Source organism: Neovison vison, chromosome 8, assembly GCF_020171115.1.
Source record: "Neovison vison isolate M4711 chromosome 8, ASM_NN_V1, whole genome shotgun sequence".
In the NCBI taxonomy this organism is placed as follows: Eukaryota; Metazoa; Chordata; class Mammalia; order Carnivora; family Mustelidae; genus Neogale; species Neogale vison.
In genome coordinates this window covers 53,248,626-53,271,777 of record NC_058098.1, presented here as the reverse complement: position 1 = coordinate 53,271,777, position 23,152 = coordinate 53,248,626, and the positions used below count along the sequence as shown (strand labels likewise).

General features: G+C 41.8%; 1 protein-coding gene across 6 annotated transcripts in view; it reads left to right on the top strand.

Annotated features, from left to right (window-relative positions):
- Positions 1 to 23,152, top strand: part of THADA (THADA armadillo repeat containing) — a 321,965-nt gene that overhangs the window by 153,879 nt on the left and 144,934 nt on the right. For all 6 annotated transcript variants that reach the window (XM_044263601.1, XM_044263604.1, XM_044263603.1 and 3 more), the window contains one exon: positions 20,724 to 20,892. In XM_044263601.1, the coding sequence (XP_044119536.1) occupies positions 20,724 to 20,892 (169 nt within the window). The remainder of the gene's footprint in view (positions 1 to 20,723; positions 20,893 to 23,152) is intronic.

The window sequence follows — 23,152 nt, the reverse complement described above, 5'->3', positions numbered from 1 at the left end:
TGTTATACACCCATCCTACAGAGAGGACAGGTTGGGCGGTAGAAAGTTTAGAACCGTGCCGTAGGTCATACTGCTGGGAAGTGATAAAGCTGGGATTTGAACAAGGCAGCCTGGCTCTAGGACTCAGCCTCTTTGCCACTCCCTGGCTACACTAGTCCTTAACACCACAGTATGGCTTTCTACTCATCTGTTTGTGATGTTCCATGATAAGCTAGTTCTCAGCATGCCAAAATTAACCTACGATTTTAAAGAACACACATTTGGGGGGCGCCTGGGTGGCTCAGTGGATTAAAGCCTCTGCCTTCAGCTCAGGTCATGATCTCAGGGTCCTGGGATGGAGCCCCACCTCAGCCTCTCTGCTCCACGGGGAGCCTGCTTCCTCCTCTCTCTCTGCCTGTCTCTTGTGATCTCTGTCTGTCAAATAAACAAAAAAAATCTTTAAAAAAAAAAGAACACGCATTTGGACTTGACCGTGCTTTCTTGAGCTCTCCTCCCTCCGCCTGCCTTGGGCATTGCCTTGCTGTGGTCACATTTTCTAATCTGAAATCAGTAGCAAAGGAAGAAAAAGCTCACAGGTAAGCCCAAGTGGTTGTGACAGGTTGCTGAATAAAACTGGCTCAGCTGAAGTTCTGAGATTCTTGAGAAATACTGAGAATTTCTTACAAAAGAAATTTTCCTTTTGATAGGAAATCATGGGTCATTGCATAGTTGCTAGTGTCTTAGCAAAGAGAAGATGTGTCTTGAGGCCCAAGGAGCATAAAGTCTTAATGAGATTATTTGTGGGCTTCTCCTTCTGCATCACTTTTAAAGTATTAGAGAGTATATATATATATATATATATATATATATATATATATATATATTTTTTTTTTTTTTTTTTTAAGATTTTATATATTTATTTGACAGAGATCACAAGTAGGCAGAGAGGCAGGAAGAGAGAGAGGAGGAAGCAGGCTCGGAGCAGAGAGCCCAATGCGGGGCTCGATCCCAGGACCCTGGGTTCATGACCTGAGCCGAAGGCAGAGGCTTTAACCCACAGAGCCACCCAGGCGCCCCTAGAGAGTATATTTTTCATCTGTCTCTACCATCTTATGTTTCCACAGGCAAAACTTCACAGAACTTCTCGAACCTTCAGAGTTGTTGAAAGAAAAAGAAAAAAATGACAACAGACATTTATGAAAGACTTTGACACACAGTAGCTTACTTGATCACCCTCTTTTTATCCTCTTAGAAAGAAGACAGAATCCAAGACTGTCAGTTCATGTTGAAGTCTTTTTAACTGTGATAATCCTAAACTTATCTGGAAAAACGGCCAGTCTGAATCAGTGAAGTGTTCTGACGATGGCCTATTATAAATGAAAGTTTCGTTACTCCAAACTGCATATAGTAACTTTGGGGCACTGTTCTGATGAGGGATACCAGTCTCATCTGGTTACTATATAGTAGTTGATAACCCACTGCACAAGGCCACTGAGGTGGGTTGAAATCTGCCGCCCCCCCCCCCTTATTTTTTCTTTCTTCTCCCACACAGTCCCACCTCCCTCCTTCATTAACCAAAGACTCCTAGCCAAAACACTCTGGGAGGCACACCAAGAGCTAGATGTGCCCCCTGGGTTGCTTTTTTTTTCTTTTGTAGCAGAGAATTCTTGGCCTGGGATGTTCTTGTCCTGGCCACCAGTCCCCAAGAGATGGCCACATGTCTCCTAACTTTAAATGAAAGCTCTCAGTCCCCCAGGTAAACTTTGGCTTGGCCTCAGTCAAAATAATCACAGAACCAAAATGAGGCGGGTCCACGTGAATGAGATTTTTCTCTTCCCTATAATGTCCAGAGCATTAACAAAAATATATGTTTGTGTGAAGGGGGCTGTTGTGTAAATAAGCATCTCCTATTGATTATTGCAATCGTACAGGAAAAGGCCATCTGTTTGGGTAGAAACTATGGAAATATATCTAGGTAGCCAAGGAAAAGCTGAATTGTTTCAGAAGGTTGTGTCACACAGACAAGAAAATAATTTACAAAGCAGTGGGTTGAAAATATTTTCGAACGCTAAACAAGTTAGTCCCTTAAGGCTGTCCTTTTGGGTGATGCGTAAGTAATGTGGGTTTGTTTTTTGCTTGACTGTTTATTCTTTTTTTTTTCCCCCAGAAGAATCTTTTTCCTGTAAAGCCAGAATTTAAGGCTCAGCTTCTTTTCAGCTGGGATGAAATGAAAAGTGAAATTCACTTAATACTAATTATAACCTGCATAAGTCTAGTGAAGAGAAACTTCAGAAATGTAATTCTTGTTTTCTAGCTGAGCTTCAGTGCTATACAATTAGTATAATTCAATCACTTCTTGCCCACTTTTCTTTTTTCTGCATGATTTAAGACATCAGAATTTAATTCAGAATAAAAACTGGACTTAGGGAAAACTTGAAAAGGCTACAGGGGGATTTGCCTCCTGCTGCATGGTTGAACACGTCCTGAAAGGAGCAGCTTTCGAATGCTGTGTTCTGATAGAATTCCCCGTTGAACAGTGGCCAACAGAGAAGTGTCCTCTACACCGTCCCCTTGTCTGTGCTCTGTGAACTGTCACAAGTGCCCTGAATACAACCGGGCCTCCCCAGAATTGCTTCACAGCCTAACAGAAGGGCAGCAGTATCACAAGGCAAGCTGTGCTCTGGGATTATAAGCCCGAGGCTGTGGGTCTTGGAACACACCAGCCACCCTGGCTCAACCCTGGGTAAATATTCCCAGTTCTAAGTACGTTGGGGAATTCAAAGCCCTGCTTTTCCGGAGTCCTTCCACAACCACAGTCCATGACATGTTATGAGGTCTGGGTGGAATGGCCGTATGTGGAGGGCAAATAAGGGAATGCTTTCTACTGCTAATTCATCTGAACTCCCTGGCAGCCCCTTTTGCCCTTAGGAATGCAGCCACTCACAGGGTCAGATTCTAACCCCACTGTAGTCATTCACTCGGACCAGCTTTACTCCTAGGGTGGTTGAAACCTATCTGCAATGATGTCAGAAGTCCTAAGCAGTGCCTTCTACCCACCCAGTTTTCTCACATGCCTTCTCCATTTTGAGCTGAACTTGGAAGTTTCACAGGTAGATTTTCATTATTTAAGTGTATGGTTTTGATCCATTCTAAAATGGAAATTCCACTGTGAGGCGTATTACTTTTAAGTGATTTTCAGTCAGTTTTACCACACTATGATTTAGTTTAAGATTCTTGGGTTTTGACGGGAAGAGAAATGGAAGGCTTAGGTTGAGTGAAGTGTTAGGGATGGGATAAGGCTGGTGGGGAGAGAGGGTGCAGAGCTTGGAACATAGGCAGAAAGCAAGTTGCCACCCTCACACATGTGGCCGGGGTGAGGACTGCAGTGACTTCTTCCCGACCAGGATTTTATTCCTGTGCTTTCAGTGAAAGGGGACATCTTATTATATTTACCTCTCCCTTCTGGCAGGGAAAGACTTAGAGGTTTTCTTGTTTTGTTTTGTTTTTTTCACAGCTTTGACTCTTCTTTATCCCTTCTAGATGTGGTTCCATTTCCTTTCCAAGATGAAAGCTTGTCTTTGTCCCTTCCCAGAATAGTTCCAGGCAGCAGAACACAGTGAATCCTTCCAGATAAAAGACCCTGCTGATAAAATGCCAGATTGTTATCAGAGAAGTGAAGTGAGGGGAGTCAAGGCCCTACCATTAATTACCTAGTTACAGCTCTGTTTATATCCTGTTCGTTCGGGGGCATGTTTTCCTTGGACAGTTTCTTGTCTGTGTTCTGAACTGCAGTCTGGTGTTTGCAAAAATCCCAAAGGTCAGGGAATAGTGGGTTCCTTATTTTCCGAAAGGCTTAATGGCAGGGAGGAGAATATCAGAGTTTCTATCTTCCATCTGGAAGGAAATAGACAAATGCTTGGATTTGGTGGTTCATTCTTCACCTCAAGCAGGCAAACCCTGGTGTGTTGAATGAAGTCTGACTTTGAATACTTAGCCAAGAAGTTACCTGGAAACACAATGACATTTACCACTGTGAAGCCATGAGTATCAACCAGTGAATGACGGAGTATCTAGACATTGAGGCCAGAGTCTAAAATGTCCTAAAACTGCTTGGAAAACACACTTAATGCCACTGAACTATACACTTAAGATTGTGTAAGTTTTATGTTATTTTTATTTTATCACAATAAAAATAAATTAATTAATGATTAAATAATGCTTGCTTCCTGGCAGCTCCATTACTTTAAATACCAAAGGGTCAGGATGCATGGTCTGCTTTATTTTGAATGGAATTGTTGTTGCATGTAAGGCATTACAGGCCCTTCTAACAGCCATTAGGCTGTGAGCCCCGAACTCCTCAACAAACACAAGATAAAGAAACTGTTTGGCCACCATCATATGGATGTACTGGGAAATCTGGGGACTGGAAGAGCCCTATCTTGAAAATGATGGATTCTAAACCATGACAGCCACTCTCCTTCCACAGATGTAAAAAAGGAGGGAATAAGGTCTCTCGAAGGAGAATAGTAGCATCTCTTGCTCTGGTGTTCAAAGAGTGGCTCTGAAATGCTCCACGACCAAATGGAGGATTAGGTAAATTTACCTCCTCTTGGTATCTGGCAGCCATTAAGTGGTCAAGCACATGTTTCTTCACCAAATTAAACTCACATCTGACCTTGTGCTTTCCTGTTAGGTTCTGTCCTCAGCCCAACCCATTTTTGTTGTAAGGCTTTTGACCTGTGACTTAGCCAATTCTTTCAGCTTTCCTGGTGATGGGGTTCTTTTTGAGGACTGCACTGTTGCCTTTTTTTTTTTTTTCAATTAGACCAAGAAACTTCTTAAGCCCTGCAAACATGTTCCCTGGCTAACTAGCTGCAGTGTGAATTTCAGGGTAGAAAAAAAGAAAGAAATAGGAATATAACCCTATTCTAAATCTGAAACTTTTTTTCTTGTTAACTCAGAAGTCCTAAACTCAGAACCCTGACTAAAAGATGCTTCTTTTTTCCATGTGCAAGTGGTGCTTATGCACTTGGCCTGCCATTCTTTGAAGAAGTTGTGAGATAGTCATCAAGGTTTCAGCAGTACTTTTCTCAGATTTAGTATTTTCCGTAGAGAAGGCAAGAAAATATAGGAACCCAAGAGGACGTTAAAGTAAGTTTAAATTTTCTATAAATTTATAGAAATTAAATTTATAGAAAATTTAAACTCAAATAAAAGCTCATTTTGAGTGAAAGCAGTCAAAATAAGCCCTGACCAGTTCTTATAGGTAAGAAAAATTGGAATTTTAAAAAAAAGTATTCTTTTAGGAAGTGAAAGATTTTGCCAGAAATAGCATGGGTGGTCAAAACAGTCTGGTATGAAAGACACATCTTTAAAAATCTCCACTTTAAAAAATAAATTTTCTTTGCTTTCTTCTTAACTAATGGTTTTGTCAGAATAATCATTTAAATAATAAGTGAGATGCTTTGAAGTATCTAAGGGAGTGGAGTGGAGAACTTTTCTGTGCCTTGTACGAACTGGTGATACAGATTATAAACTAAACGATGGCAAATTCCACCAGTTTACCCAGGATCCAAATAGAGCAAATGTCGCCAAAGCCATAGAAATCTACTAATGAAATCATGATGATGAATGGAAGTGATCCAGATTGTTTAATTTTCCTTTGAAATGTACTTATTAGATCTTAGCACCCAAAAGTTAAACAGTATTGAATTTCACACACAGCACTGTATTTTAATCTTAGGTTGAAGGTTATATCCTTGGCATGATTGAAGAATGACTCATATAATTTGCACTGACTTTTTTTCTTTTTCTTTCTTTCTTTTTTTTGGGGGGGGTCTTTTGTTTTTGATAGGCAAGGAGGGAAGCTGAGAAGTAAGATGAGACTGAGGCTAAATTCATTAAATTCAAATGGAGATAAATAAATGTCAATAATTTTCTTGTTTCTTTTTATAGCCAGGTAGATACCTTCTGTAAAGATTCCTTGGAATGCGACTTTTGCTTAAAATGCAATATAAAATATCTCTTTTGCCACTAAAGTTAGCAGTGGGAATTAGTGATTTTTTTTTTTCCCCAGAAAATGTATCAAACTGTGCCACAGCCCAAACCTTCAGTCCCATGTACTTGTTGGAGGATGTGGCCAGAATTCTTTATTGACATGTTCCCCATCTTAAAATACAATCACCATGAAATTAATGTATTAGGCCTCAGTCACAATCCAGGGAAGGACTTAAAGGTAATGTGATACTCCTTATAATTAGTAACCTAATTAAATGCTGAAGGGCTTCAGTCGTAAGGTAGTGTACCTTGCTTCCAAACAAAGATACCACCACCACTGAAATTGTATAGTTGTAACGCTAATATATTTTTAATTAGTGGTAGGGTGTGTGTGTGTGTGTGTGTGTGTGATCAGTTTTGTTTCATTTTTAAACTCTGCACAGTGGTCTCCATTGTGAATTCATTTGGACTATATTAAACAACAGTGTACTAACTTGGCTTCTGTTTTCTCAGTATTTGGCATGATTCAAACTGGGTAAGTTGAAATTTGCCTTTTTGCTATGGAATAAGCAAAAATAAAAGATATTAGGAAGTAGTTTAATCTACTCAAGATGGGGGGAAAATCTGTTTAACCTTAATAACCACATGGAAAATCCTACTGCTAAATGCAGATGTGTTTATTAAAAGCTGGCCCAACAAATCTGGCGTTGCTCAGTTGAATGGTTTGAGTTGTCAAGTGTGCGTAAGTGTAACGAAATTGAACTTCTTTTAACATGTGTTACTGCTGTTCAGTCCTATGGTGGTACAAAGCCTCATAGTTGAGGCACACTGGTTTTTGCAACTAGCACAGGCAATCGAGGCAGACAGACTTGACTTTGAATCTCAGCTTGTTCATTCACAACTGTTTTGAGCTTGGGCAAGTCACTTAATCTCCCTAAGCCTGTCCTAGAATGGCATGTTGATTTGGAACATTGTCCCAGGGGAAAAAAAAAAACAAAAAATGGTTTTTGTTTTTTGACTCTTACATGATTAATCGTTAGGATTCCAGTGTTTATTGATTTGATTCTTTAAGAGAGCACAAGGAAAAGTTAATTCTAGTCATAAAAGTTCAAAGGAAATAGCTGTGCCTGTTTGATCTGAGGAAGGGAAGACTTGGGATGTTGTGTGGGTGGGGCTGGAGGCAGAGAAGGGGAAACCAGATGGGCTGTCGATAGCATAGCAACTTTTCTAAAGTATGTCAAAGGTTATTCTTTAAACCCAGCCTTATGTAGGTATAATTGGTATAAAATAAAGTGCACGTTTAATGTGTACTATTTGGTAAGTTTATACGCCCATAAAACCATCGCCCCTTCAAGATAGTGAAACATACCCATCACCTATAAAAGTTGCCTTGTGCCTCTTTGTGTTCTCCAGCCACCCTGCTCCCATTACCTGGCAACAGCTATTCCGTGTTCTGGAACCATAAATTAATTTGTGTTTATGTCGTTTCCATTCATATAAATGGAATCCCCCATTATGCCTTCTATTGTGTCTGCCTTTATCACTCAGCGGTGTTAATTTTGAGAGTCATCCGTGTTATTATGTGTTTCTGCTCCCTCTTATCACTGAATATATTTTATTGCGCAGATGTATCACAAGTTTTTTATAGCCTTACCTCTTGCTGGACATTTGTGCTGTGTCTAGTTTTGATTATTTCAAATAAAGGTGCTAGGAATAGTCCTGTACAAGTCTTTGCACTGACGTATGTTTTCATTTCTCTAGCATAAACACCTAGGAGTGGAATGAGTGGGGTGTGTGGATGGCGTATGTTTCACTTTTGATGTCAAATGTTTTCGAAGGTGATTGTACCCTTTTACATTCCCACCAGCAAAGGATGAGAGTTCCAGTTGTTCCATATCCCAGACAACTCTTGGTATGCTCAGCCTTTAACTTTTTAGTCTTTCTAGTGAGTGTGTAGTAGTATCTCATTGTGGTTTTAACTTGAACTTCCCTAATGACCAAGGATGCTGAGCGTCTTTACATGTGTTTATTTGCCATCCATGTATTGTCTTTGTTGGCATGTGAGTTCAGAATTTGACCCAGTTTCATTTGACCCAGATTCCTATTTGCCTGGCATATAGAATCAGCAAAAAGAAATTAAATTGAAGCAGGAAAAAGTATAATTATACTTAAGTACTTTCTGGCTGTGACACTAACATGGGCATTGGGGCAACCATAGGAGGATGTAAAACTTTCCCTGAAGGTATTTAAAAATACAGCTGGGGGGCACCTGGGTGGCTCAGTGGGTTAAAACGCTGCCTTCGGCTCAGGTCATGATCTCGGGGTCCTGGGATCGAGTCCCGCATCGGGCTCTCTGCTCGGCAGGGAGCCTGCTTCCTCCTCTCTCTCTGCCTGCCACTCTTCCTACTTGTGATCTCTCTCTGTCAAATAAATAAATAAAATCTTTTAAAAAAATAAATAAATAAAAAATAAAAATAAAAAAAATAAAAATACAGCTGGTGTTTGGATGCTGTAGGCTTGCTGATGTGTGACTCAGTTTACCTAATTGTAGTCTTCATTTGAGGAAAGAATCTTCCATGGGGTGGGTCTGTTGCTAACATCTCAGTATTCCTTGCTTTTTTTCTGCTCTTTTTTCAGGCCAAAAATATTCAATTTCTTGGAATTTTTCACTTCATGGTTTTTTTAAAAATCCATTCTCTCTGATTTTTAGCTCGAAATGATGCTGCAAAACAGAGGAGGGTCATTCAGAGGCATTAATTAGCTTTAGCAAAAACAAATTACAATCTCTGGAGAGTAATGAAATCCAAAGAAATGCTCAGATTTCCCTCATCCAACTCTAGCACAAATCATTGTTTTAGCTGATAGTATTGGGAAGATTCATTTAACTCTTTGTAGAAGCAAAATAATTAGCTAGGTTCTAGAGAAGAGGTTCTACATGATTAAAGGAGTTGAGTGGTTTTAGCCTGCGGAAGGGAAGAGCAAGGGGTGATTTAATGACAGGATTCCAATACAACTAATGAAGGGTTCCTGTGTGTCGAAGACACTGGTCATTTGTTCTCCAACTCCAGAGAGGTTCAAACTAGAGAAAGTTGGCTCCAAGTATAGAAAGATTGAGTGTGGGTAGTATTAGACATACACCTTTTATTATTGGCATCAGTATTATTGTATGGTTAAGTAATGGAGCAAGTCAAGAGAGGTCATAAAGATATTTTAAAACAAAAAAGATAGCTCTCTGCCTGGGATGTTGAAATGTCCATTGAGTTACAGGATTTGGCTATTGAAGGGGACCTTAGAGGTCCCTTACTCTAATCTCCTTTTGCAAGTGAGGCTGTGAAAAGACATTTTGTAATTTGCCTGTGGCCACATTGCTAGATGCTAATATTTTACTCTAAGGATGTTTTAAAAGTAGCCTCTCTCCAGAGACACCAAGGGGCCCATGTGAGAGTTTCTACTTCACAGCAGCTTTCACGCCACCAAAATAGTCACTTAGAGCTGATGATCATGTATATTATTTTTTTCCAAGCCAAAGTACTGACCCGTATGTGTCTCTTCTTGTCATTAAAAATGTTAACGATTTCTCTTCTTCGACATTCTGAACTTGTCTCTAAATGAACGCTGTACCTTCAATGACTATAGTTGATTTGACCAGAGGTAATCAGTGTCCATCGAGGTCAGCAGAGGACACTGCCACAACCTTTGGGGTGCCTGTCGCAGCTTGAAATGGGGTTCTTCATTAACTTCTGGTTGATGGCTGTGCTACAAGGACCATAATTTGGTGGATGACTTTGGGTCAGTTATTATGTCCTCCTGGTAACTAATTTGCCTTTCTTTCTTTTTTTTTTTTTTTAAAGATTTTATTTGTTTATTTGACAGACAGAGATCACAAGTAGGCAGAGAGGCAGGCAGAGAGAGAGAGGAGGAAGCAGGCTCCCTGCTGAGCAGAGAGCCCAATGCGGGGCTCGATCCCAGGACTCTGGACTCATGACCTGAGCCAAAGGCAGAGGCTTTAACCCACTGAGCCACCCAGGCGCCCCTAATTTGCCTTTCTTAAAGATAACATAGGGGCGCCTGGGTGGCTCATTCAGTTAAGCATCTGCCTTATGTTTCATGTCATGATCCTACGGTCCTGCGATCAAGTCCCTGAGCAAGGAGCCTGCTTCTCCCTCTCCCTCTGCCTGCCGCTCCCCCTGCTTGTGCTCGTTTGCTCTCTCTCTCTGTTAAATAAATAAAAATCTTTTTTAAAAACAGATCATATATTATAAAGCTTTAGGTTTTGTTTTGAAAAACACTAGTTAGAGCAGTAGGAAACATTCCTAGGCCGCCAATTCATTATGTACAGGGTCTGCAAATAGGAGTTCCAGCCATTGGAATTAGTGGGATAAATTGCTTACAAAGGATTACACATGCATTACCATAACTGAAAGAAATTGGCACAATGCAATTTATTTGATTGTGGTTACATTTCATTGGGTAACTCATCATTCTGTACGTGTTCCCATTTAGGCCATCTAGAGCAAAACCTACATATGTTTATACAGTATTATATAGTTATTTTAAAGGGTTTATATGAGTACTAAAAATGTGATAAAATATTCAAAACATCTAGCATCTTGCCAGACATCTAGCAGACACACAAGTTAATAAAACTGTACACATTTAAAAGTGTTTCTTTAGAAATTATCATCAGTGTTTGCTGAGCCCTCACTTGACTCACAGGATGTTTAGATTTTATGAGATTTTAATATCTTTTCAGATATAGTCACCTGAAAAGGCAGGTTCTGTTGGTTTGAGAAAGATTCACTCGGCACCTACAATTCGCTCCGCCAGTCTTGGGCCAGATTGAGGATGCTTCGAATGCCAGAATGAGAAACTTGTATTTAATGTGGCAATAGAGAGCTATCGTGGGTTCTGAAACATTGGAAAGCTAAAAACAAACTTTTTCAACCAGACCAAGAACATTCCTTACCGAACCTTCCCCCTAAGTATGTATATTAGATTAAAAAGAAGGTAAATTCTTTTATGTAGTCCATTGAGTTGCCCACCCAGTCCTGTGTTTGGGAACTAGAAACCACTCATGGTAAATATGGAAGCATACACTGTAAAGTTTAATGGAGTGGCTTACAACTAGAATGGAATTTGCTTCAAGAAATTGGCCTTTGAGTAGTGACTGTTATCCCACGGAGACCCTGTGTGTTCAGGACTGTTTTCTGTGAGCCACTTACTATCTACAAGGAAAGAAGCAAGACAAGCTGGAGCTAGGTATTACATTCAACCCCTTTAGAAATCACTGGCTGCCTGAATGGTCTCATCTCTCAGCTTTTTGTGGAGCCAGAGTAGAAACAATGTGAGGACTTTTGCTATTCAAAGGAATGTGCAGCTCTTTCCCTCTGTCTGCATGAACTACCTCCCTCAGCTCAGCTCCTGCCCCGCACACAGCTTATCATACCGGGAGCCCTGAGGGTATATCCAGACAGATTTTCCGGCTGTCCACGGGGAGACCAGTAGACCAGTGTGCGGCTTACTGATTCAGAGTCTGAGGGAACCCTCACACATGCCCAGGGAGGGAAGACTATGCCAAGATTTCAAACTAAATCTACTGATTATTTGCATTGTTAGGAAAGTTTTATACTGTTTGTGTTAGATATCTATATTTTTCCCCTTTATAATATTCCATTTTATTTGGGGGAAAGACTGAAAATAATGATTCCGTTTTAATCTCTAGGGCTTCCAAAGTCTTTGTATTTATGTTGCTATAAAGTCTTTTTCATGTTTTTCCCAGAGTCAGGAAAGAATCATTGTTAAGTAAAGGTACACCACATCTCATTGCTCTAGAGAGTAAAACCCCTTCTTTCCAACTGTCTAGACCATTTGGTTGGAATCTGAAAAATTCTGTTTCCAGTTGAATTCATCAAGGCAAAAAATAATGAAAGAATAAGATGAAATTTCAGATGAAATAAGAATTTTCATACTTTGTCTATATATTTTGATATCAACAAGTAACCAAGGATTTGCATTCAGCAATCAGGCATCCTTTCATTTATTTAAGTCACATTAGTAGTTCCAAATAATTAAGGAGCACCATTCAAGCAGCTCTTTGAAGTAAGCACCACACTAGACACCTTCCTCTGTCCTTCTTGGAAAATTCCCTCGCTCTATTTCCTAGCACCAAAAGGAATGGTGCGGATGCAAGTAGCTATTGTCGTTGCACCCATGCCCCGTGTTTTTGCCACATACATGGCCCAGTGCGGTGCCCAGCTCTTGCAGGGCCTGGACGGGTGTCACTGTGATGGAGGTTAATTCCCAGCTCCCGGCAGCTTCCATTTTCACCACTTGGGGGTTAACAGCGTGTCACTGATCAGCCTGCGCAGAGCTTTGGTAACTTGGAGGCCGAATGGAGGTGATCTTCAGAGAACGTGTCTCCCATGGCTTAGCTCTGTGGTTGAGCTGTCCCAGGTGGTTACACACTGCCGTTTTCAGATGTTCTCTTGTGGTTCATTATTGTCAGCATTTCTTCATAAAAACATTCTCTTTTTTTTTTTTTTTTCAAAAAGGTTCTACCATGTTGTTTGGAGTCAGTTTGCAAAGAGCAGTTACTGCTTTGAGCTGCCCAGCAGATAAACATTTAAACTAAGCATTCTGCCTGCAGATACATATATATTTTGTACAGGAAAGCTGGCAATGTGCGATTTCTAGTTTAGCTACTGTCTAGGCTCTTATTTCTCTCTCACTGCCCAAACCAAGGATTTTAAAAAATCAAACTTCAAAAGTCCTGAACCCATTATCCTTCCAAGAAATATATTTAAGTAAAGAAATCCATGAGCTGTTCAGAGGGCAAGATTACAGGAAACGCAGCTTTTAAGTGCTGGCGGTTTGAGTTGCAGGGAAAGGAACAAGGAGGTTGAGTGGTGGTAGAGCCTTTCATGAACTGAAAATTGGTATAGGAGGGACAAGTAGAGAATCTGGCAACCCTGCCGGGTACTGAACTCACCTGAGAATGGGGGAGAAGGGCTTCGGGAATGCTGCATTTACAATAAAAACATACTTACAGTCACAGGACACACAGAGTTTTTCAAACTCTGGTACAGCTTTTTTTTCCCGCCCTCAGGGGTTTCTCTCTTATGTGCACATACATGTACCCACACACGCATGTATCCACACACACACGTACATGTTTCCTGAAAGCAAGATTCGAAAGCCTTGTTGGAGTGGTGTCTTGGGGAGCAGAGTCTGTGTCATCAGGGCTGTCGTCCTCGTCGTTGTCGCCTCTTCATCATTGGGAGCGGCCTCGTTATACCCAATGAAAAAGAAAAAGAACTCTTTGGTGAGCAGCATTAGAAACAGGATTGGAATGAAATCTGGGCCCTGGACCTGAAGAATAAAGGCAGTAGGCCTCACGTAAACTAGCCAGTTGCCCCAAAGAAACTCAATCTTCCATCTGTCTCTTCCAGCTCCGCTGGTGGGGAGAGGGAAGGGTAGCCCTTGGGAGCCCTTGAAGCCTGTTTGGTACAAGCAAGGCTCTGTGTCCTCAGCCAGTCTTTGAAACAGAGAACACTAGAGAGTTTGTACATGTGGATAAAGCTCTTAAGTTTGAAAGGTATCCACCTGTTCGCTTTAATAACAGCTATGCTGACCGATCGCTAACTTGTAGGCATTGCATCTCTTGTGCTTTATCTCGTTTAGGCTTCACAACAGCACCGTGAGGTCATTTCTCTTGCCCATTTTAGAGAAGATAAAAATTTACGAGGTTCACTGACCTGTCCAAGGTCACACACTAGCAGGACCTAGATTTAAACGAAGGTCTTCTGGATTCCAGAATAGGTTTTTAGCTCCTGTCCAATGTGCTGTATTATTCATAAGTATGAGACCCTGTTTCTGTTAACTATACTGGAATTTAAAAAAAAAAAAAGAAAGAAAGAAAGATCCTGTTTCTGCTCTCCAAATCATTTTGGTTTGGCCACCATGACCCTTGAGGCTGTTGTGGGGAAGGCAGAGGAGGTGTGCCCCCGGGCTCTGATAATCTAAATGTGCAGGGGCAGGGGATGGGAAAGGAAGTGATTGCTTCCCACCAGGGGGGGGTGCAGTAAGATTTTGCAAAAGATGTGATACCTGAGCAGAGGTCAGAAGAAGAGGGGTTCCCCAAGTGTAGAGGGTGAAAGGACATTCATGCCAGTGAGAGCGAATTATGTGGGCAGAGGTGCTAAGAATGAAACAATGGTTGGTTTGACAGAACATATGCAGTTGACCCTTGGACAACTCAGGGGGCTAGGGGCTCTGATCCTCCCACCCCATACCATTGAAAATCTGCGTATTTTGACTCCCCCAAAGTTTAACTTATAGCCTCCTGTTGGCTGGAAGCTTTGTCTTGATGACAAAGTTGATTGACCCATATTTTGTATGTTATATGGATTGTATTCTGTATTCTTACAATAAAGCCTAACTTTTTCTTAAATTTTTTAGTATTTCTAGGCTACATGGTTCCTCTGTGACTTTTTCAAATTGACACAAATCTCCCCCCAAATTTTTTCCCCATGTATTTATTGAAAAAAATCTATATATAACTGGGCCCGAGCCATCCAAGCCCATGTAATGCAAGGGTCAACTTTATAGCAAGACTTTTCTTTTAAAATAGTGTAGGGTTAGGTCTCTGCCTTCTCACCCAGCCTGCAGAGATAACCTGCAAGGTAGGGTTATAGCACCTTTGATCAATGGATGACCGTTGCCCAACAGCAGATAGCCTTGCGGTATGAGAAACATGTCATGATGGCGGGGCCTTCTTGAGTAAATCTGGTGAAGGACTTGGGAGTATATCACACACAGCTTCTTTAAACTCGACCCAGCTCTCAAGATGCCAACCCCCAAGTCAGGTAGGCACATCATGTGTCTAGAGAAGGCTGGTGGCCTTTTTTATCAGCAGGAGAGGTTTCAGGGCTTCTGTTTGGTACAAGGTACCGCTTGACCTGTGGCAACTGAGGAGAGGACTGGAGCTGGGTCTGAGAATACAGAGGAACTGGGGGAGCCTTGGGAGTCAGTAAGGGAGAGTGGAAGGGGCTATTAGCTGGACTGTGAAATCATTCTGAGACTTCTCTGAACACTTGCACTCTGATTCTTGTGAAATGAGGCACTCACACAAGGTCAGTGAACCTTGTGAAGTCCTATCAAAAATACCTCCCTCGCATTGCCTCAGAAGGTTCTCTCAGCTATTCTGTCTTGTTATAAGGATTAAATAGTGTAATACATGCAAAGATTTTAACATTAAGTCTGGCCCTCTGTAAGTGCTCAGGAAGTGTTCGCTGTTACCAGCATCATCTTCATTGTTGTTGCTTCACCTTTAACCAGTGAGAGACTTAATGGCTCCAAAAGCCAGTCGCACTTCAGCGTGACCAGGCTGAACTTTTCCAAAGCTTCTCCAGACTGAGGATTTCGAGGCAATTGCTTCATCAGATCTTAGAAAGAGCAGATTTTGCTTGGAGCCTGGGTGGCTCAGTCAGTTAAGCATCTGCTTTTGGCTCAGATCATGATCCTAGAGCCTGGGATCGATCCCTGCTTTGGGCTCCCTGCTCAGTGGGGAGACCGCTTCTCCCTCTCCCTCTGCCTGCTGCTTCCCCTGCTTGTGCTCTGTCTTTCTCTGACAAATAAAATCTTTAAAGAGAGAGAGACTAGATTTTGCAGGTAAACCCTAACTGGAATGCAGGATCTGCCACTTGCTAGTTTTATGATCTGATGTATGTTGGGAAACCTCACTTTCCTCATCTTAAAATAGGGATGATGATAATGACATTGGAGTGAAGATTTAGTGAAGTAAATGAACTAGGGTGTCTAGACTACATGGTCAGCCCCCACACACAGTAGGCATTCAGTAAACCTCAGTTCCCTTCCTTCTGTCTGGACACACAGAAGGGCAGTTTAGGTTCATGTAGGGAAAGACACAGGTCAAACCCGAATGTTCTTTCTGCTGGCCCCCATTGCATCCCAGCCGGACCATATTTCCCAGACCACCCACCCTCCTCTCCGCATGTCTCCCCTTAGCTCTTCTGTAACAGCCTATGGTTACTCCCTAGGGCCCTGAGAAGCATTGGCTGATCGGCCTGTCTTTCCTATTCCCTGTAGGTTCCTGTGGCCTGAGTGTGGCTTTTCTTTCTGATTTCCTGGTACCTATCCCAGCGTGTGCTTGTGCTAGGCTCTCAGTAGATGTCTCCATGCCTCCTTTAGGAAGTTCGGGTGAGCAGAGACAGTTTGGGTGATGTCCAGCCACTTACCTGTGAAACCTTCCAAGAAAATTGGAACAGCTTCTGAGGGTAAATATAAAGAGGGAAACACCTGGTTAAAGCTCAGCCACCACTCTAGGAAACAGGGTGAAGTGGGGGGAAGATCTCAGAAGACCTGTTGCCTCCTCAGAACACCACATTCTAAACTCTTCAGGGTTCTCCGGGCTTCCTGAAGTCCCGTGGTGTGTATCATCCTCACTTGAAGGTCCTTTCTCTCCTCCAGAAAGCCATTCCAACTCCACCTCCTGCTTAGCTTTTCTGTGCTGCTCACAGCCGTGTGTGCACCTCCATGGTACCCCTGGTCTGTGATTACAAGGTTATCGGTCTGGCTTCCCTCCAGACCAGTGATTTCCTGTGAGCCAGAGTCCTGTTCTCTGTCACCGTCTCTAAACAGAGCACAGACCTGACAGTCACACTGTGTGCAAAGGAGCAACTGGAGATTCTTGCCCAGGGTCTGGGAAGCCCTGCGCCAGGGGTTTTGGGTGTGGGTCATGAACCCCTGAAATTATATGGGAAATTGTCTGTATATGTTTGTAAATCCGTTTCTCTTTTGAGAGAGTCTACAGTGTACATGAGATCCTGAAATGTTTTCATGATCCTGCAAATATTAGAAACAAAAACCAAAAACACACTCATTTAGGGATTTTCTACATATTTGTAAAGCTTGTGTTTTTATTAGCTGGGAGATATCTTTATGCTCCCTGGATTTCCAGGTCCGAGGTACAGCTTGGAATAGCCCACAGGCTCCATCTTGGAGCCATGGATATGGCCCTGGCTTGGGTGCTATTGCTTATATATGCTGGAGGGTCCACCTCGCTCTTCTGAGCTTTGTTGTATGTTTCATCTGTTAATTTGGTTTTATAATGCCCTCATGTACTGCAGAAATATTGCATGATAAAGAAATAGGGGTGTACAGGTGTTTTATTAGTTGCCCAGGCTATATGACTGCAGGATGCAAGCTTTATGCTGACAAATGTCATTTCTTTCTTTTTTTTTTTTTTTTTTTAAGATTTTATTTATTTACTTGACAGAGATCACAGATAGGCAGAGAGACAGGCAGGGGGTGGGGAAGCAAGCTCCCTGCTGAGCAGAGAGCCCGATGCGGGGCTCGATCCCAGGACCCTGAGATCATGACCTGAGCTGAAGGCAGAGGCTTTAACCCACTGAGCCACCCAGGCACCCCCCAAATGTGTCATTTCTCATGGTGCGCAGTGCTGAGAGCGCAGTAGGTGCTCAGTAAAGATGAGATTAAAATGAATGTGGAAAGAGTTAATTGGAGTGAAAGGTTTCGAGGTTCAGGTGTCAGCATGGTCTGTACATCCTGTGGAAGGACCTTGTGTTCAGGCTTAGAACACAGCTGGGGCTGCTGACGACATGGTTTTCAAACAATAATAAAAGGAGAAATGACCATTGAGATTCCAAATCCATTTGCTTTATTTTCCAGAAGAAACTGAAGCTTAGAGAGACAGAAGCACTCCTACCTCTTTTCAGAAGGGCTTGAGTGTCCTCCTCTTTACTTTTAATGGAGACAAAAAAAAAAAAAAGAGAGAGAGAGAGAGAGAAAGCCCAAGCCAAAACAAAACTCATTGCCTTATATCATCAATTTGTTGTCTTTTCTTCTTAAAAATGGGTCAGCATTCACACCACAGTCTTAATTCTCTCATTGAAGCCCTTCAGAGGCTTGGGATCCTTAGAACATACTGATGCTGTGCTGGACACAGGCACATTACACTAGGGAAACTTTGTATTTCCAAAGCATCTTTGGAATGTTCTCATAGACATCAGATGAGAACACTGAGTATTGATTATTGCTACCACTGCTGGCTCAGCTGAGGCCCAGAGAGGTGACTTGTCCAGGTCATAAAAGAGTGTCCAAAAGCAGGATGGAGATCCGGGTGTTCTGATTTTCCATCCTGAATAGCCACTAGAGTCTCTGTCACCAAAATGCAACTGTGCTTGATTCCGGCACATTTACTGAATCAAACTAGGAGATTCTACCCAAGGGAAAGATAGATTTTAGCTTAAGATATATTCTGCTCAGGGCTAAAAAGACTGTGTTTATATCCCCTCACACTCCAGGCCACATAGACCTGGAGAAAAGCTAAATGTCATCAGACCCCTCCCTGCCCCCCAGTACTTGACAAAACAGTAACCTGGAAATGTATTTTGCTTAATGTGTGTGTGTGTGTTGACTATAATCTATTCTTCCATTTTAACAATGTGCAGTGAGAGGAGTTTAAAATTACATTTAATCATCATTTCACAATGAGTGATAATTAAATATTACTTTTAAAGTAAACTTCTCTTTTTTTCTGTAATTGCATTACTTTTCTAAGGGGAGATTTTGTTTTGCTCTTTAACCTGATTGTATGCATTTGGAAAGTACCCTAGCACAGGGTATCCGAAAACAGAAAATTCTGGCACTTTTCCCACTTTCCATTCTTTCTCCTGTATGGATGCCAGATTCCTTTGGGAAATCATCATTTGCTAAAGGTCAGGAGCAAAAGGAGGGGCATTCTTTAGTGTACAGTTACTGCTAATTAGAAACTAAACATCTGTAACCATGTCAGAGTTATTTGTATTTGAAAAGAAACATTTATATACAAGAGCCCAGTTCGGTAACATAAAACACACACTAACACAAAGTGTGTGTGTTGGAGGGGTTGGGGACAGACAGATGGGGAAGCTTCCGACAAATGACTGGGCTGAGTGAGGTCATTTGCTAATTAAATCTCAAAGCATTTTCAGAGTATTTTCTTTTCTCTGTCAAGTGAAGTTTTCTCAATCTCCACCCCCACCCACCCACCATGAGCCAAAGCAAACATTTCAATGTATTTGCCAATTAAAGATTAAACATTTAATCATTTTAAAGGAAAAATAAGTAGAAAATGGGTGATTTGGCAGAACCTAGTCAAAGACCACTGGGAAATCTCTAGCTACCTACTGTAACATTAGCTCTCAGGGTTTTACAGTACCATGTAAGGTAAGCTCTTCCCCATCCGTAAAGTGTGTGGTGATTGACTCATCTCACAGACCTACACTTGTAGGAGGAAAAAAATGACACAGTGCTTGACTTACCACTCCCCATAATGAAATTGTTTGGCTCATTCCAAACAGAAATTGTATAGAAATTGTGCCTGTTCTTTTATTGTCATACTAAGATAAATGTCAGTGATACTCTGGGTATTAGAAACATTTCAGTCATAGGCTTTGTCCCTCCACATGCTAAGCCTACCATGGCCCAGATCCTACCAGTAATTCTTTTTGGAATACTAAGTAATTTTGAAAACAAAGCAAGAGATTGTCTCTTTCTTTCACGGAGTCTACTATCTTCTAATCTTCCCCATCCTTGTCTCTGAGTCTAAGATGTTTCTATGAGTTGAGTTACTTTTTAAATTGGGTAAAAGATCATGGAGCCTTGTGAGTTCTAGATAAGAACTTATTTAAGCCAAGACCTACCGTATTGGGCCTTCCCCTCAAATAACACTATCTCTGTGAAGGCTCTCAAGTGCACAGTTTCAACAAAATGGTTGTGGGCTCGCAGATTCTGAGTGTTTGCAAAGTCAAGAGGCCCTTAGATGACCTGCCTTTCCAATGACCTCTGTAGAATCTCAAAATACCACTTGTCTCTGACTTTCACTGATTTAAGAACTGGCTTTTATTCAAGCTCTTTGGGTGTGAGTCATCCCAGAGGCTAGGATTCAGTGACTTAAGGGTCCAACTCGTATTCTCTTGACAATAAGTTCAAGATCATATAGTCTGTCATTTGTGGCACTACCCAGTCTAGCCAGACCCATTTCTCAGCCTGAAGTTCCAATGTTATTTCGGAGCCTCTGCTTTAGTCAGACCACATCTACCTGTTCCTTGAGCATTTTTACCCTTTCTTTATCTCACTGTTTCTGGCTGAAACAACTTCCTGGTTTCGGCCTTCTTAGAATTATGCTTGCTTTCCTGAGTTCTATCCTTCTCGATACCACGACCTACAGTCTTATCCTCACGTAGCCGTAATATGACAATCACTTGCTTATCACTTTCCCAGAACGGTCTTGCGCTTTTGGTCATCTTCTCAAATGTACTGCTCATCTTGCCAACCAGAGTATAGGCTCCCTCACAATGACTGTTTTATTTCTCTTGGCACTTATCGTTTGTTCATTTTGAGTTCCCAGTGAATAGTTGTTGATTGTTGAGGAGGAAGCTATTTTTGCTACTACCTGTTTATTGAATCATTCCCAGAGCTGATCTGCATTTATGCCTGTGATAAAAACCACAGATATTAATGGTATTTACGTGAAAAGGAAAATCACCTGTAGAGCTAACAATAACCCACACATACAATCATTAGCATAAGGGAAGTATAAAAAAACACTGGGAACTCCTATCTCCCCCAGCTCGTCCCATCTGGAACTAGATAGAACATGAGCATATACAAAGGCACAAATGTAGAAATGAGTATTGAATGACCTTGTGTTTTTGTCTCCCCAGATGCGGTCACTCGCCTGCCTACCGGTCCCGTGAAATGGCAGCTCGTGCCTTGGTCCCGTTTGTTATGGTAGATGAAATCCCTGCTACCATCCAAACTCTGTTGGCCCAACTCCCCGACAACACTGACCAGTGTTTCCGGCAGAACCATATTCATGGGACACTTCTCCAGGTAAATACAGTTACTCTGTGTCAAACAGCACAGAATAAAGTTTGATTTCTCATGTACTATTAGCAGGTTAAGATTTGATACACAAGCTTTTTTTTTTTTTAATTAACATATAATGTATTATTAGCCCCACAAGTACAGGTCTGTGAATCACCAGGTTTACACTTCATAGCACTCACCATAGCACATACCTTTCCCAATGTCCATCACCCAAGATACACAAGCTTTTAACTTTATCTGTAGAACTTTTTGCTATTGCTGAAAGAAAAGGTATTTCCTAGGTTTTTTGTTTTGGGGGTGGTTTTTTTTTTTTTTTTTTTTCCATTAAAAAACATTTAAGTACAGCATCACACTGTGATTCAGTCAGATCGTCTTTCGCAATAAATCCTGTTTTACATAGCAAGCTTTCCCATTCGGACTTACCTCTCTGAACCACTTAGAGTTTTGTCTTTTCCATCAAGTGCCTGCAGAACGTTCTGGGCCACTCCCTGTTCAGGGTGAAGCTGTGGGCATTCCTTGAAAGAGAAGTTAGTACAAGACACAGAAGGAGAGTTATACATATCACGGGGAATTTCCCCAGCAGTGTAACACCATAGCACATGGAAAGGTCAATCCCCACTTTTCCGTTTTCTCTGTGCTACAGCAAAGACTTTTTATTTTTAATAAATATACAAATATATTTATCACTTTTAATATTTCCTCTAGAAAGGACTAAAGTACAACAAATGAATGAGAAATAGACTTCTTACTGAAATTGTCTTTTTTTTTTTAAGATTTTATTTATTTATTTGACAGAAATCACAAGTAGGCAGAAAGGCAGGCAGAGAGAGAGGAGGAAGCAGGCTCCCTGCTGAGCAGAGAGCCCGGTGTGGGGCTCGATCCCAGGACCCTGGGATCATGGCCAAAGCCAAAGGCAGAGGCCCCAACCCACTGAGCCACCCAGGCACCCCTCAAATTGTCTATCTTAAGCCCTACCTCTTACCTAGGAAACAGATGGTACTGGTGAGATCTGCTTATGTGTCTGCCGGGGTCACTCATGGTGGGTCGGCATTGGAGGGGGATTTAAGTATCAAATCTTGTGCGTGGTTTGTGAGCAGAGTTGAGAGATGGCCTTGGGATCTCAATATATGCTCTAAGCTTGAGCTCTGCACTGCCGACACGAGAGGCTAGAGTGATTAAGAGTATGGGACTCTGGAACCAGACAGGCTTGGCATCCATCTCTGATCTACTACTCACTGCCTACACTTCTGTCTCTTCATTGTTTTTATTAAGTTTTTGATTTTTAATTACAGTATAGTTAACCTATAATGTTGTGTCTTCATTTTTGAAATAAGGATCATAGTAATGTATACCTGTTAGGGATTTTGTGAAGATTAAATGAACTAATGCATATCAAGTGCATAGAATAGCACCAGGTACATAATATGGTATATAGTTACTTTTGTTATTATTATCCTAGCTTTAGTGAGCCTGTTCTATAGTGGACACTAGTATTTTTAGTAACTGATTCCCTCTAGGTGAGAATGAATGCAAGAGAGATGTCTTCTTGCCTTCCTTGGTCACTGTATATATTCAGCCAGTAGTTGTGGAATGCCTCCAACATACTGCTGTGTCTGTAGGAACAGTTGTTGCATTAAAGGAGTCAAAGGCCAAAAAAAGGCCTGAACTTGGGCAATCACAGTGTAGCGTGCACACGGCAAGGCCATCTGACTCATTTTGGGGAAGCCAAGGAAAGTGTCCCAGAGAAAGCAACATCTAAGTAAAGAGCAGAAAAAAACTAGCCAGGCCGAAGAGGGAGGGGGAATCCTTCTGCAGAGAGAACAGCACATGGCAAGGCTCAGGGTGGGTGAGAAGTTGACCCACCTGGGAACTGCATGCTTCAGTGGGACCAAGCTGCGGATTGGCTGGTCTTGCACTGGTCTCAGGGCCTCTTTAACCGCAGGCAAGTTATTGAAGATTCCAAAGAGCTTTTGTCTACTGATACTTAACTAGACTCTAAAACAGAAAATCTTACAGCACAAGAACTCACAAGCACACATTCCATTAGTCATGATTAGAGTGATGACATCATCACACACCTTGTGGCCCCAGCAGACTCCACTGTGTACTGCACGAGAAGGAGTGGCCTAGTGGTGTTTTGGAAAGAGTTTGATCTTGCAGATCTGAAAAGAGCGTGGTAACCCCCAAGGGCCCCAGGGCAGACCCTCTGGTCTGTGTTGTATACACTGTGGGCCTTTGGTGGTCTCTTTGGGGAAGACCCTCA